The 16,334-nt window shown below is 41.0% G+C and overlaps 1 protein-coding gene across 1 annotated transcript in view; it reads left to right on the top strand.

Annotated features, from left to right (window-relative positions):
• The window catches only part of LOC109938338 (polyamine-modulated factor 1-binding protein 1-like), a 414,237-nt gene that overhangs the window by 200,772 nt on the left and 197,131 nt on the right, over positions 1–16,334 (top strand). Inside the window, exon 11 of the mRNA XM_048595662.1 lies at positions 15,243–15,410. Within this exon, the coding sequence (XP_048451619.1) occupies positions 15,243–15,410 (168 nt within the window). The remainder of the gene's footprint in view (positions 1–15,242; positions 15,411–16,334) is intronic.

Genomic DNA, 16,334 nt, shown 5'->3' with positions numbered 1-16,334 from the left:
TGAGCTGCATAACTAGGGCAGTATAGAAGGTCTAAAATAGTGGGGTCAATGGCCAAAGTTAGAAATATGTGGTGACTCAGACAAACAAGGAGGAAAGGTATTAATGTGTGAAATTATACTCAGACCATAACAAGAAGAGATAGAGAGTAAAAATCTAGAAGTAAATCAACAAATAAAGATAGTTTACATAGAAGGCCAGATGGGCTTTGTATCTGAATGTAGAAACATAGAAAATAAGTGCAGGAGTGGCCATTCAGCTCTTTGAGCCTGCACCACCATTCAGTATGATCATGGCTGATCATGCAATCTCAGTATCCCATTTCCACCTTCTCCCCATACCCCTTGATCCCTTTAGTTGCAAGGGCCACGTCTAGCTCCCTCTTGAATATATCTATTAAACTGACCCCAACAGCTTCTTGTGGTAGAGAATTCCACAGGTTCACAACTCTAATCCTGAATGGCTTACCCCTAATTCTTAGACTTTGACCCTTTTGTTTTGCACTTCCCCAGCATTGGGAACATTCTTCCCATGTCAACATTCTTCTCATGTCTAACCTGTCCAGTCCCATCAGGATTTTACATGTACATAGTGCCTGAAACAAAGCAGGTGAACTCATAGCACAAATTGAAATGAATAAGTGCAATCTGGTAGCCGTTACAGAGACACGGATGCAGGGTGACGTAGATTGGAAGTGAAAATTGAGGGGTACACGACATTGAGGAAGGATAGGAAGCTAGGGAAAGGTGGAAGTGACAATTAGACCATAACATAAAGCAGCTGTATTGGCCCATTTAGCCCATCGAGTCTGCTCCACTATTCAATCATAACTGATGTATTTCTCAATCCCATTCTCCTGCCTTCTCCCAGTAACTCTGGATCCCCTTACCAATGAAGAATCTATCTATCCCTGACTTTAATACACCAAATGACTTGGCCTCCACAGCCCTTTACAGCAATGCGTTCCTCTGAGTCACCACACTGTGGCCGATGAAATTCCTCTTCATCTCGGTGCTAAAACATTGTCTCTTCAATCTGAGGCTGTGCCCTTATGATCTAGTCTTTCCTACTAATGGAAACATCTTCTCCATGTCCACTCTTTCCAGACCTCTTAGTATTCTCTAAGTTTCAATCACATCCCCAAGTTAGGATGCTTACTCTGGTGATGTTTCTGGTCACTTACTCACCGGCGCAGCTTTCGAGTATGAATGAAACAGAGGTTTCTACCACAGTATCTGAAAGAAAATCTGGGCTCAAAGCTGATGACAGTGACATTTGAACCCACACCTCCACAGAAACTGGAACTTGAGTCCAGCGCTTTAGAGTGCTTGGCCACACTACCACACTATTAATGACGGTATCAGCACCATAGAGAAGGATGACCTATGTTCAGGAAACCAGGATGTAGAAGTGGTTTGGGTAGAGATGAGGAACAAAAAAAGCAAGAAGTAATTTGTGTTTAATAGTTACCACATGGTAGGATGGTGTATAAAGGAAGAAATAACGGGAGCTTGTCAGAAATGCGCAGGCAATAATCATAGGGGATTTTAATCTACATGTAGACTGGGAAAGGTGCTGAGATGACGAGTTCATACTATGTTTTGAGATAATTTCTTAGACCAGCATCCATTTTTCTAATCTTTGTTGCCTATGCCAATTTGCACTTAGCTCACATAATAATCCTGAGATGATTACTTTCGAGTTTTTGCTTTGTTTGGTGCTAAGCTCCTCATATTGATTGTGCAAAACTTTATGCCTTGCCCTGCCTATGTTGTCAGTGGGTGCAGTTGTATAGAAAATTGTAAAACTCAGGTAAAGGAGAAGGCCAGATTGCTGGTTAATAATGGGGTTAATTAATATCAGAAAATAAAAAGAAGGGACAAAATGTGTGAATGTCATATTGAACCAAGGAACCATACAAGTGTAGAGAAATTAATAATAGAACTTAAAGGCCGTGTATCTTACTGCATGAAGCAGTCAGAATAAGGTAGATAAATTGATGGCACAAATTGAGGTAAATCAAGGTCAAAAGGACTTTCAACTAGTTAAAATGGGAGAGGGCACAGGAGAGGTTATTAAAGTTTGTGGAACAAGCAAAAGATAGAAAATGGAAAGGGCCAGGAATCTAACTTCAAGGACAGCAGAAAAGGGACAACCGTGAGAAGGGGGCCACTCGATGCAGGACTAAGAGTACTGAACTTAAATGTACACAATGTATGAAACAAGGTAACCAAGCTTGTAGCACAGGTTGAAATTGGCAGATTTGATGTTATGGACATCAGAGAGACATGGCTACAAGGAGATCAGGGGAGGGAACTAAATATCCAATGCGTCCTATTGAAAGGATGGGCAGATGGACAGGGGAGCGGGTTTGTCTTGATAGTCAGAAATGAAATTAAGTTCATAGCTAGAAGTCAAATCGACTCAGAAGGTGTAGAATCTGTGTGGGTAGAGTTGAGGAACCACAAAGGAAAAAAGACCCCGAAGGGAGTTATGTACAGCACTCCCAGCAGAAGATAGAAAAAAGCATGTAAGAAAGGCACTATTACAATGATCATGGGAGGCTTTAATATGCAGGTGGACTGGAAAAATCAGGTTTGGAGCATATTCCAAGAAAACACACTGTGGAATGCCTACAAGATGGTTTTTAGAAGCAGCTTGTGGTAGAGTTCTGGATTTGGTGATGTGTAATGAGGCAGACTTAATTAGGAAGCTTAAAGTGAAGAAATCCCTGGGTACAGTGATGATGATATGATAAAATTCATCCTGCAGTTTCAAAAGGAGAAGCTTGAATCAGGTGTTATAATTGAGTAAAGCTAACTACAGGGATAGGAGAGTGGAGCTGGCCAAAGTTGATCAGGAAGCAGCCTGGCCGGGAAGACGGTGGAGCAGCAATGGCAGGGGTTTCTGAGGGTAATTCAGAGGCACAGCAGAAATTCATCTCAAGGTAATAGAAAATTACTAAGGGGAGGATGAGTCAGCTAAGGTGAATTAGGGAAGCCTGGGACAGCATAAAAGCAAAAGAGAAAGCAGACAATGTGCTGAAGATTCGTGAGAAGCCAGAGGATTGGGAAGCCGTGAAAAATCAGCAGAACACAACTAAGAAAGTAATGAGAGGGGAGGAAATGAAATATAAGAGTAAGCTAGCTAGTGACAGAAAAGAAAATGGTAAGAATTTTGTTAGCTATGTAAAAGGTAAGAGAGGGGCAAGAGTGGACATCATTCTGCTAGAAAATGAAACTGGAGAAGTAGTAATGGGGAACAAGAAATGGCGGAGGAATTGAATAGGTACTTTGCCTCATTTTTCACAGAGGAAGACATCAGCAGCCTGCCAGAACTTCAAGCGAGTCGGGGCAGAGGTGAGTGTAGTGGCCATTAAAAAGGACAAGGTGCTGGGGAAGCTAAAAGGTCTGAAGCTGAATAAAGCACCCAGACTGGATGGACTATGCCCAGAGTTCTGAAGGAGATAGCGGAAGAGATTGTGAAGGCATTGGTTGTGATTTTCAAGAATCACTGGAGCCAGGGACGGTCACAGAGGACTCGAACATGGTGAATATAGTACCACAGTTTACGAAGGGAGGGGGACAGAGGACAGGAAATTATAGGCTGGTTAGCCTGACCTCATTGGTAAGATTTTAGAACCCATTATTAAGGATGAGATTGCAGAGTACTTGGAGGTTTTTTTTATTCATTAACAGGATGAGGGCGTCACTGCCTAGGCAGCATTTATTGCTCATCCCTAATTGCCCAGAGGGCAGTTCAGAGTCAACCACATTGTTGTGGGTCTGAAGTCACAAAAAGTCCAAACCAGGTAAAGATGGCAGTTTCCTTCCCTGAAGGACATTAGTGAACCAGATGGGTTTTTTCCAACAATCAACAATGGATTCATGGTCATAATTAGGTTCTTAATTCCACATTTTATTGAATTCAAATTCCACTATCTGCTGTGGCAAGATTTGAATCCAGGCCCCCAGAATGTTATGTCGGTCTAACAAAGAACAAAGAAAATTACAGCACAGGAACAGGCCCTTCGGCCCTCCAAGCCTGCGCTGATCCAGATCTTCTATCTAAATCTGTCACCTATTTTCCAAGGATCTGTATCCCTCTGCTCCCTGCCCATTCATGTATCTGTCTAGATACATCTTAAATGATGTTATCGTGCCTGCCTCTACCACCTCCGCTGGCAACGCGTTCCAGGCACCCACCACCCTCTGCGTAAAGAACTTTCCATGCATATCTCCCTTAAACTTTTCCCCTCTCACCTTGAAATCGTGACCCACTCTGGGGAAAAAGCTTCTTGCTATCCACCCTGTCTATACCTTTCTGTCTATACCTCTATGGGTCCCTGGAGAAACAGTCCAGCGATGATACCACTAGGCCATCACCTCCCCATGAGGTGCACTGTAAAATGGGCCTACTTCAGCACAGCTTTGTCGGAGGTCGGAGGGGTTGGGGAATGCCTGACAAATCTGTTAGAACTCTTTGAGGAGGTAATGAGCAAGTTAGACAAAGGAGAGCCAATGGACATAACCAATTTGGATTCCCAGAAGGCTTTTGAAAAAGTGTTGCACAGGCGGCTGCTAAATTAGGTAAGAGCCAAATGGTGTTAGGGACAAGGTACTGGCATGGACAGAGGATTAGCTGACAGGCAGAAGGCAGAGAGTGAGTATAAAAGGGTTTGTTTCAGGATGACTGCCGGTGACTAGTGGAGTTCCGCAGGGGTCTCTGTTGGGTCAACAACTACTCATGTTACACATCAACAATCTGGTTGAAGAAACTGAGGGCATTTTTGCTAAGTTTACAGATGACACAAAGATATGTAGAGGGACATGTAGTGTTGATAAAGCAGGCCGGCTGCCGAAGGACTTGGTCAAACCAAGTGCAAATGAAATACACTGTTGGAAAGTGTGAGGTTATGCATGTTAGTAGGAAGAATAGAGGTGCACAATATCTTATAAATGGAGAAAGGCTTCAGAAATCTGAAGAACAAAGGGACTTAGGTGTCCTAGTTCAGGATTTTCTTAAGGTTAACAGACAGGTTCAATTAGCAGTTAGAAAGGCAAATGCAATGCTAGCATTCATTTCAAGGGGGCTAGAATACAACAGCAGTGATGTACTGCTGAGGCTTTATAAGGATGTGGTCAGACCGCATTTGCAATATTGTGCACAGATTTGGGTGCCTTATCTAAGGAAGGATGTACTGGTGTTGGAGGGTGTCCAGAGGAGGTTTACAAGAATGATTCCCGGGATGAAGGGCTTGTCATATGAGAGTGGTCGAGGACTCAGGATGGCACAGTGGCTTGGTGGTTAGCATTGTTGCCTCACAGTGCCAGGGACCCGGGTTTGATTCCACCCTCAGGTGACTTTGTAAACTCCACACAGACATTCCCCGTATGTTTGCATGGGTTTCCTCTGAGTGCTCTGGTTTCCTCCCATAGCCCAAGGATGCAGAGATTAGGTGGATTGGTGATGCTAAATTGCTAATAGTGTCTAGGGATGTGCAGGCTAGTTGGATAAGCCATAGGAAATGCAGGGCCACAGGGATAGGGGTGGGTAGGGGTGCGATGATCAGAACGTTGTTGCAGGAAAGATGAGCCATATGGCTTGCTTCCACACTGTATGGATTCTATGACTCTGGGTCTGCTCTTAATGGAGTTTAGAAGGATGAGGGGGCAATCTAATTGAAACTTACAGAATACTGAGAGGCAAGGATGGTATGTTGTCTCCCAGGTGCCCGGGTCAAGGATGCCATGGAATGACTGAAGGGCACTTTGAACAGGGAAAGCAGACAGATGTTGTAGTCCATGTTGGGCAAATGATACTGAAGAAAGAGAAATGAGGTGCTGCAAGCAGACTTTAGAGAGTTAAATAGAACAGGACTTCAAAGGGAGTTATCTTTAGATTCACCAGAAGTGCGTGTGAAATAGAAGTATAGCAGGTTAATGTATGGCAAGAAGTGTGGTTCGATTCCTTAGACATTGGGATCATTTCTGGTGGAGGTGGGAGAGTCACATCTGAACAGGACCAACATCCTCAGGAAAATTTGCTAACACGGTTGGGATGGATTTAAACCAAAAGAATGGAATTGTGACAGGTAGTTTGGAGAGGAGAGGAGATGAGCAGATTTTGAATTTAAAACATAAGTATGTGAGTTTAGAAGAGAGAGGAAACAGGCTAAGAAAGAAGTGAGCTTAGCAGCATTAAATAGGATATATTTTAATGCAAGGTGGCTGAGAAATAAGACTGACAACCTAAGGGCACAGAGAGACACATAGATATTACTTCATACTCCTATGACCGTGACTTGGCTGAAAGATGGGCAAGTTTGGCAGCTCAACATTCCTTGTTACAGGATATTCTGACTTGATAGAGAAAAGGATAAAAGAGGAGAGAATGTTGCAAGGAATCAATTATAGCAATGACAAGGGATGATATTTTGGAAAGAATATCAAATGAGCCATTCTGAGTTCAAGGAAAATACCACAAGATGGGCAAACAGAGTGTTGTGTGTGTAGTGTAGATCCCCAAACACTGAGCAGGAGGTAGAATCTCAAAAATGTAATCAGATTTCAGGGAAATCTAAGAATATTAAGGCAGTAATGATAAGGGATTTTAACTCAATTAACTGAGACAGTTTTAATATGTAAGGCAAGGTTGGAGCAAAATTCGTAAAGTGCATCCAGAAGAATTGTTGGCCAGTACTGAGAGAGCCCAACAAGGGAGGAGACAGTTCTGAGCACACAAATTTTTAGAGTAGTAAATAGTGAAAAGGATGATAGTAAACTGCAAGGGGTTATCAATGGATTGGTCAGCTGGGTAGAATATTGTCAAATGAAATTCAACCCTGAACAAGTGAAGTAATGCACTTGGGAGGGCTAAGAAAGCAAAGAGTTACACTATGAACCTCTGAAAGTACTGAAGAGCAGAGGAACCCTGGTATGAATATCCACAGATCCCTGGAGGTACCAGGGAAGGTGGTTAAAGAGGTTAAAAAGGCATATAGGATGCTTGGCTTTTTTAGCCAAGGCATAGAATACAAGAGCAAGGAGGCTAAGCTGAAACTGTATAAAATGCTGGTGAGGTCTCAACTGGATTACTGCAAGAAATCCCTTGTCACCACATGATTCAAAAGATGTGACTGCATTAGAGAGGGTACAGAGGAGATTTACCAGGATGCTGACTGTACTGAAGGGCCTGAGCTATGAAGAAAGATTGGATAGGTTGGGTTTTTTTTTCCTTAGAGAAGTTAAGCTTGAGTGGAGACTGGATAGAGGTGTCTAAGATTATGAGGGGCATAATATGATATGATGGATAGGAAGGCACTTTTCTATTCAAGGTGTCAAAAATCAGATTTAAAGTAAGCAGTAGAAAGTTAAGAGTTAAGAATTCTTTTTTTTTCCCTCTGTGAGTGTGGAATCTGGACCCCATTCTGTAAAAGAGTGGTTAAACCGGAAACTCTCAAAATATTAATATTTAATCACTATTTAGATCTTCACCTGCATCGCCATAGCCCTTAGGGCTATGGGCCAAGAGATGAAAAATGGGATTGGTGTAGTCAAATCTTTGTTGACCAGGGCAGACACAGTAGGTTTTTTTTTTAAATTCACTCATGGGATGTGGGTGTCACTGGCTGGCCGGCATTTATTGTCCATCCTTAGTTGTCATTGGTGTTGAGCTGCTTTCTTGAACCGCTGCAGGCCTTATGCTATTTGTTGGCTTACAATGCCCTTGAGGAGGAAATTCCAAGATTGTGGCCTAGTGACAGTGAGGGAACGATGATATATTTCCAAATCAGCACTGTGAGTGGCTTGAAGGGAACTTGCAGATGGTGGTGTTCCCATGTGCCTGTTGCCCTTGTCCTTTAGATGGAAGTGGTCATGGGTTTGGAAGGTGCTGTCTTAGGATCTTCGGTGAATTTCTGCAGTGCATCTTGTAGACAGCACATACTGCTGCTACTGAGCATCAGTGGTGGAGGGTGTAGATGTTTGTTGATATGGTGTCAATCAACTAGGCTGTTTTGTCCTGGTGGGTGTCAAGCTTCTCGAGTGTTGTTGGAGCTGCATCCATCCAGGCAAGTGGGGAGTATTCCATCACATCCTGACTTATGACTTGTAGATGGTGGGTGGGCTTTGGAGTCAGGAGATTAGTAATTTGCCACAGTATTCCTAACCTCTGACACACTGCTGTAGCCACTGTGTTTATGTGGTGAGTCCAGTTGAGTTTCTGGTCAATGGTAGCCCCAGGTTGTTGATAGTAGGGGTATTCAGTGATGGTAGCATCATTGAATGTCTCTTATTGGAGATGGTCATAGCCTGGCATTTGTGTGGTGCAAATGTTACTTGCCATTTATCAGCCCAAGCATGGATATTGTCCAGATCTTGTCACATTTGAAGATGGACTGGTTCAGTATCTGATGAGTTGTGAGTGATGCTGAACAGTTTGCAATCATCGGTAAACATCTGTACTTCTGACCTTGAGATGGAATGAAAGTCATGATGAAGCAGTTGAGGATGGTTAGGCCTAGGAAACTGCACTGAGGAACTCCTGCAAAGATGGCCTGGAGCTGAGATGACTCATCTCCAACGACACAACATCTTCCTTTGTACCAGGTATGCCTCCAACAGTGGAGAGTTTGTCCCTGACACCCCACTGATTCCAATTTTGCTGGATCTCCTTAATGCCACACTCGGCTGAATGCAGCTTTGATGTCAAGGGCTGTCACTCTCCCCTCACCTCTGGAATTCATCTCTTTTGTCCATGTTTGAACCAAGGCTGTAATGAGGTCAGGAGCTGAGTGGCCCCTGTGGAACCCAAACTGGGCATCAGTGAGTTGAATGGCCTCATCTATGAGTCTATCTCTTTGTAGCTCCTTCGTGGCCTGTTCAGAGTACATTCCCATCCATTTTTGTATCATCAGCAAACAGATACGTAAATACCTGAGTCATGAATATAGATTATAAATGCTGAAGTCCTGCACTGATCCTGGTGACATTTAAATGGTTAGAATCTACAATCTTGATAATATCCCAATTGTCCATACTTCTTTTTTCTGTCTAATCCTTTGTCCATGCTAATATGTTTTTCCCAACTCTATGCACACTTACCTTACATATTAGCTTTATCTGGGAGGCTTATTTGTTCTGAAACATTTAAACTTTTTGGGACTTCCAACTAACAAAAGTCTTGAGTTATGCTTTGGTGCTGTTTCTTAAGGATGGTGTGTTGTTTGACACTATTCCTGGAATATTACTATTTTGTACTCATCTCCATCTTTTAATATTTACATCTTTGACAACTGTTTATTAATTTTATGCTGAAATAAATTATCCCAAATAACTTTAATGGGCAGAAGCAATGTGGGCTGATTAATGTACAGTTAATTCCAGCAGTCTTATATTACAAGCATTGCCCACAATGTTTGGGATATTACGAATATAGTGAATACATGCCATTTTTTCACCTTTTGGTCCTTTTTAGATTAAACAATAAACATAATGTAGTCTGCTGTCTCCTCCTCCTTGGGCAAAAGTGCACTCTCAAAAGATTTTCCAGTCATATATCTATAGTGATATTTGTAGTCTGAAGAACACCAAATGGAACAGTACATAATCTACCTCTGCTAGTAGCTCAAACTCCTATCCCCTGTGGCTTCCCAAGAAAAGCAGCTCCTCTGAAAATGTCTAATCATAAGTATATGCCATGAGAGACAGTTCAGCTCATTTTAATATTCATGACAATGTCACAGAAACAAGAGCATTTCCACTGACACATTACAAGGTTTTATTTTCACATACTAGCATTTAACTATCTGAAACCGTGGAAGCTCCTTCTACCTTGTCAAACAAATCTGATTGCTTATTAATGGAGATGTAAAACAGTAGACAGGTACACAGACTTGAGAGTCTGAATTTTGAGAACTCTACTTGATTCATTACAAAATATGATTCTGCTGTTGAAGCCACAGATGACTGCAGAAGATTATAGCATTTCAAATCTCTTGAAGGTTTTGTGGTATAAGGAAACAAACTCTTCATTTTGAGCTTTCCACTTAATCTTTGTGTAGATACAATAACTGAGATTACAATTTAGGAAATTAAATGATGTTAGGATAATGTGGTGATTTTGTGATGAGCTTTAATAGAATGCATAGCACTGTGACAGGACTTGTATCATCAAGTCTTTGCTGATATAATTCTCCATGCCAGCTACACCGCCTAATCCCCCTCTCCTCTGTTCCCTATGCTTTAATTCTCCTGGCAAGCAACTGTCAAATTCACTCACAGAATAATTTGTAAGCACTGTTTGAACTATATTTTGTGCCAAAAAATTGTTATTGTAATCTTCTGCCAGATGTTCCCTTAGACCTGAATGCATGTTGTTGTCCAGTTCCTCTTCTTTGTACCATCAGGCACTCAACAAGCTCATCATATCCTTAAGGACTTTATCCTTTGGCCTCACTGCCTATCAAGCTTCCATACCTATCTGCGTGCTCTCTGACATTGTAAATATTTCCCTTTCCTCAAGTAGTGTCTCACTTTAATATCAATGCTTGTGCTGCCATCACCTTTACCCCAAAACCTCTCATATTCTGTGTTATGTCTGCTATCACTCTGTCTCCAACCTCGCTGTATTCTCCTAAGTTCTTGCTATAAATGTTGTCCAATAAATCAATGCCCATCTTTTCACAATTAGGTATTTGAATACTGCTCAAAGATATATTTTGTTAAAACTTCCCTTTAACCCATCAGAACAAATAGCAGCATGCAAATTTCAAACGTTTACAACTTATACTACACCACTGTTTTTCCCTTTTAGTATTAATTATATAAATTATTCTGATTGCTTTTATTTGCATTCTTGGATTCATTCTGATGAATGTAAGATGCAAAGCTTCAGAATATGTCAATCATTTGAGCCATAATTGAATTCTGAGGTATCAAGCAACAATTTGCTCTGTTAATCAGGATTTTGTCCTTATCACAGCATTGAAGTGACCTCATAATTGACAGCTTATGTGATGGTCGACTGTTCATATGTCTTCTGGATGATCCCTCATCTTCCTCTCTGCATAAATTTGAATTTATCCAAAATACTCCTGCCTACATCCTAACTCATGTGCAGTCCCACTCAGCTATCACTCTTGTACTCACAGAATAACTTTGACTTCAGATAAAAAGATGCATCGATTTTTAAAATTTTCAGCATCTGGTTCCCTCTATAGTCTCACCGCTGCTTGCTCCTGTAACCTCTTCCTGCCAAGAAGTCTACATTCCTTCACCTCTGGGCTTTTTTGCAACTCCAACTTAGTTCCCTTTGTCCTAAGATTTCCTTCTTTTGTTTGGTGTCAATTGAAGCTTGCTTGCACTCCTGGGAAGTTTATTACAGTAAATACTGTATCTCAATACAAGTTGTCGCTGTGATCATAGTGTATCATCCCTGCTTGACCTCTCTGCATCTTTTGATATGACAAGCTCACATATCACATTTGGTCACATATGACCATATCACATCATTTTCTTTTTCTCTCTGTTGCCAGCTTAATGGAATTACCTTGGTTGGTTCCATTCCTGCCTACCTGGCTATAGCCATCTCCAGCAATGACTTATTTTCCTTCTCTTGCATCATTGTCTCCAGAGATTCGCAGAGATCTGGATTGCATCTTCCTCTTCCTTATTACATCAGCTGCAAATGTGGACATTTTCTGCATTTAGACTGAACTGACTCTACCTCCCTACCACATCCCTCTGTTATTGTAAAGTTTCACTGCTGACACTTTTAAATGAGTTCTGAATATGCTGTTCAATGGCTATAGGAGATTTGATAGCATGTCAATCTAGTTACACTTCCTGTGTTTAAGTAAGTCTTAGAGGAGAGGCATAGTGTAGCAGCAACTAGTCACAAAGTGATTACAACATAGAATGATGTAATCATTGGAGTTACTGCTGGATCTCAGTTGACCATTCCTGTCAGTCCCATTCGTCCACTTTATCACCACAACCCTGCAGGTTGATTTACCTCAACTGTTCCTTTTGAAATTGTTGATTGTCACCAATTCTACAAACCTTGTAGCCAGCAAGTTCTAGATCATTACTGCTCATTGTCTAAAAAATGTTCTTCCTCACATTCCCACATTTCCTTTTCCCAAATCTTTAATACTATGTCTGGGAATGGTTGTCTTTAGCTACCTCATCTAAACAGGAGGCTGCTAAATAAGATAAGAACCCATGGCGTTAGGAGCGAGGTCCTGGCATGATAGAGATTTCACTAACTGGCAGAAGGCAGAGAGTAGGGATAGAAGGGTCTTTTTCAGGATGGCAACCAGTGGAGGCCTGCAGGAGTTCGTGTTGGCACCATAACAATTCATGATACACATGAACGATCTGGACAAAGGAACTGAGGACATTGAGGCTAAGTTTGCAGATGACACAAAGAAAGGTCGAAGGCAGAAAGTGTTGAAAAAGTGGGGAGGCTGTAAGAGGACTTGGACAGGCTAGGAGAGTGGGCAAAGAAGTGGCAGGTGGAGTACAATGTAGGAAAGTGTACGCTATGGTGGAAAGAATAGAGGCATAGATGATTTTCTAAATGGGAAAAGGCTGCAGAAATCTGAAGCACATCAGTATTTAGAGTCCTCGTTCAGGATTCTCTTAAGGTTAACATGCAGGTTTAGTTGGCAGTTAAGAAGGCAAGTGCAATGTTAGCATTCATTTCAAGAGGTTTAGAATACAAGAGCAGAGTTGAATTGTTGAGGCTGTAGTTGGACCACATTTAGCATGTTATGAGCAATTTTGGGCCCTGTATCTAAAGAAAGATGTGTTGGCATTGGAGGAGGTTCACACGAATGATCCTGATTGAAGGACTTGTCATATGAGGAGTGGATAACAACTCAATAGAAGGGAGGAAAGAGGGGATGTGATGGCCTAATGTTAATATCACTGAATGGTTAATCAAGAGACCCAGATAATGTTCTGGGGACTTGGGTTCGAACCCTGACACGGCAGATGGTGGAATTTAAATTCAATAAAAATTCTGGAATTAGGAGTTGGAAAAGCCCATTTGATTCACTGATGTCCTTTAGGGAAGGAAATGGCCATCCTTACTTGTTCTGGCCTATATGTGACTCCAGACCACAGCAATGTGGTTGACTCTAAACTGGGGATGGGCAGTAAATGCTGGTATAGTCAGTGATGCCCTCAGCCTGTGAGTGTACAAAAAACAAACTCTAGTTCTGTACTTGATGGAGGATGAAGGGGTGCATCTCATTGAAACTTACAGAATACTGAGAGACCTGCATAGAGTGGATGTGGAGAAGGTGTTTCCACTCGTAGGAGAGACTAGGACCCGAGGGCACAACCTGTGATGAAGGAACGATACTTTAGAACTGCGATGAGGAGGAATTTCTTCAGCCAGATGGAAGTTAATCTGTGGAACTCATTGCTGTAGATGGCTTTGGAGAACAGGTGATTGAGTGAATTTAAGACAAATCTTGATTAGTAAGGGCATGAAGGGTTACGGGAGAAGGCAGGAGAATGAGGTTGAGAAACATCAACCATGACTGAATGGCAGAGCAGACTCAATGGGCTGAATGGGCTAATTCTGCAGCTGTCTTATGGTCTTACCTTTATCAGCTATCACCTCAGCCTACTTTTCTCCACGGACAATAAACCCAGTTCCTTCTACTTGGTTTTTTGTCAAATTGAAGCAGTACCGATTACTTTGAGCAATAGCTGAACTGGCAAGAAAACATGCACTAAGGTTAATATACAGTATACAGGAGGTCTTAGAGGAAGAAGGAGAAAATTGCAGAGATGGCTATATATCCAATAATTTAAGAGTCTGCTCATGTTTAGGGGACAATCCCAAACAATCCAATAGACTCATCTACTGCTCAATTCACAATATCTTACAAGGAGGACTCAATCTAACATTCATATGCTTTATCTTACCCTCATTCTAGAACTCACAGCTCTCACATTTTGGCAGTTATTCGATCATATCAGCCACGTCATCTGGAAACATTTCATAATACACACTGACATACTTTACACTTTCTTGCAGGAAAGTGGACAGCAATTGTTAAATAAGTAGCAGACAAGCATGACCCATAGGGGTTTTTTACCATCATGGACAGGGAGGGTACCTGAGGCTGGTTCCATACAAGATGTTTGGATGTGTGTCTTGCAGATCGTTGACAAGCTTTGGGGAGGCAGGAGGTGAGTTTCTTGCTGAAGAATTCTTAGTCTCTCCTGCTCTTGTAACCACAGTATTTATATGGCTGCTGCAGTTCAGTTTCTGGTCAATGGTAACATCCAAAATGTTTATAGTGGGTTATTCAATGATGATGATGTCATTGAATGTCAAGAGGCAACGTCTAAATTCTGTCTTGTTGGACATGGTAATACCTCGGCAATTGCGTGCTGCAGATTTAGTTGCCACTTTTAAGATCAAGCCTGGACGATGTTCAGGTCTTGCTGCATTTAAACATGAACTTCATCAGTACCTGTGGAATCATGAATAGTGCTGAACACTGTGTAGTCATTGGTGAACATCCCCACTTCCGACCTAAAGATGCAATGAGGGTCAATGACGAAGCAACCAAAGATGGTTGGGCCTGAGATACTACATTGTTGATGAGTTTTGGTTTTTGAGGTCCTTCAAAAAATTTGTTCCTGTTTTGACACCTTCCTTTAATTATCCACAGTAATGTAAGTTTGATTCAAACTTATTTTTATTCTGACAGAATTAATGTACTCCATACATTCATCTGTGTTTGTACCTAGTGCTGTCAATAATATGCCAATGGAGAGCGAAGTGCTGTTTGCAGTTGATCTTTCAGAAATAATTTTTTAATCATTCAGAACTGAGACTTGGAGGAAATAATTGGCCCTGTTTTACTTCACAGTTAAGAATAATTGAGAAGACATTATGTGCTGACATTATATATTGAAGTATCAAACTGGACATTTGTGTGACAGGACAGTGTAACGTAGTTTTCATGTGTCATAAGAACCTTTCAGAGATTGACAAAAGCTTTGTATCTGACTGTATATGAGAAATATTGATATGTGGAAAATTTTGTTTGAGAGATGACAGCTATATCTGCTGTAAATAATGTATTATGAATGACTATAGCTCTGAGTTGTTCAGACAAATATATTCACATATGAAATTTTATTAGGTGTTGGAATTCAAGTAAATGATGAATATGATTTGAAATAATGGCTGAAGCTTTCAGTTCTGATCTCAGTTGCTCCACAGAGAAAAACTCATGCAGAAGCTAAGAGAAGAAGCTATGCAGTTGACAGACCAAATATCACAGCATTCCCAGGATATCAGCAAGCTCAGCACTGAGAAGCAGGAAATAGAACTGGAAATGGCAGTAACTGCTGAGAAGCATAGAACTGCTCAACAAGAGGTATATTAAAGATGTCAATACAAGTATAAATTGTTGCGATCACTCTTTTCATATTGTTGTTAATATTTGGATGGTAATTTTCTGACTTTAAAATTAATAAGTTAAAATTGCCTTACTGTTATTAAAATGTAGAGGATTTTAAGGCACTGATTATCAGACAAAGTTGAGATGATTATTATTTGTTATAAATTGTAATGCTAACAGTATGGTCATTGTGCAATGAGATAGGATTAGTTAGCAATCTTGTTGTGAATACTACGTCTCCAGTAGCAACAACCATAATTTGATTGAATTTTGCCTTCAATTTGAGGGAGAGATGAGTCGGTCCAAGACCAGTATTAAGTACAAAATAAGGACAATTATGATACCTTGAAAGCAGAGATAGCTAAAGTGAACTGGTAAATTGGTAAAGGGATAGGTGAATATAGAGAGGCAATGGCAGATATACGTGGGGATATTTCAGAATTAGCAGAATACATTCCAATGAAAAAGAAAAAAATCCTAAAGGGAGCACACAACATTCCTTGTTAACTAAAAAAGTTGAAGGTTGTATAAACTTTAAAGAAAAAGCACAGAATTATGCAAACAAAGACAGAATGCTGCAGAAACGTAGCATCTGTGGAGAGAGAAAAAGAGTTATTGTTTTGAGTTCGGTATGACTTTACTTCAGAACTCTTCTTATCCCTGTTTCTGTCTCCAGAGATGCTGCCAGACCTGCTAAATGTTTCCAGTATTCTGTGTTTGTTTCAGATTTCCAGCATCCGCAGTATTTTTTAAAAATTTATAATTATGCAAAGACAAGCGGCTGGTTGTAAGTTTGGACAAAATGTAAAAACAAAGAAAAGAATGACTAAAATATTAAGGAGGGAACAATTAGATCACAAGATAAAGCCAACTGGAAATGTTAAAACAGTTACTAAGAGA

The sequence above is a fragment of the Rhincodon typus genome, chromosome 4 (assembly GCF_021869965.1).
Source record: "Rhincodon typus isolate 14 chromosome 4, sRhiTyp1.1, whole genome shotgun sequence".
Classification (NCBI taxonomy): Eukaryota; Metazoa; Chordata; class Chondrichthyes; order Orectolobiformes; family Rhincodontidae; genus Rhincodon; species Rhincodon typus.
The sequence above is the reverse complement of the archived record's forward strand: the minus strand, read 5'-3'. Positions and strand labels throughout refer to the sequence as shown.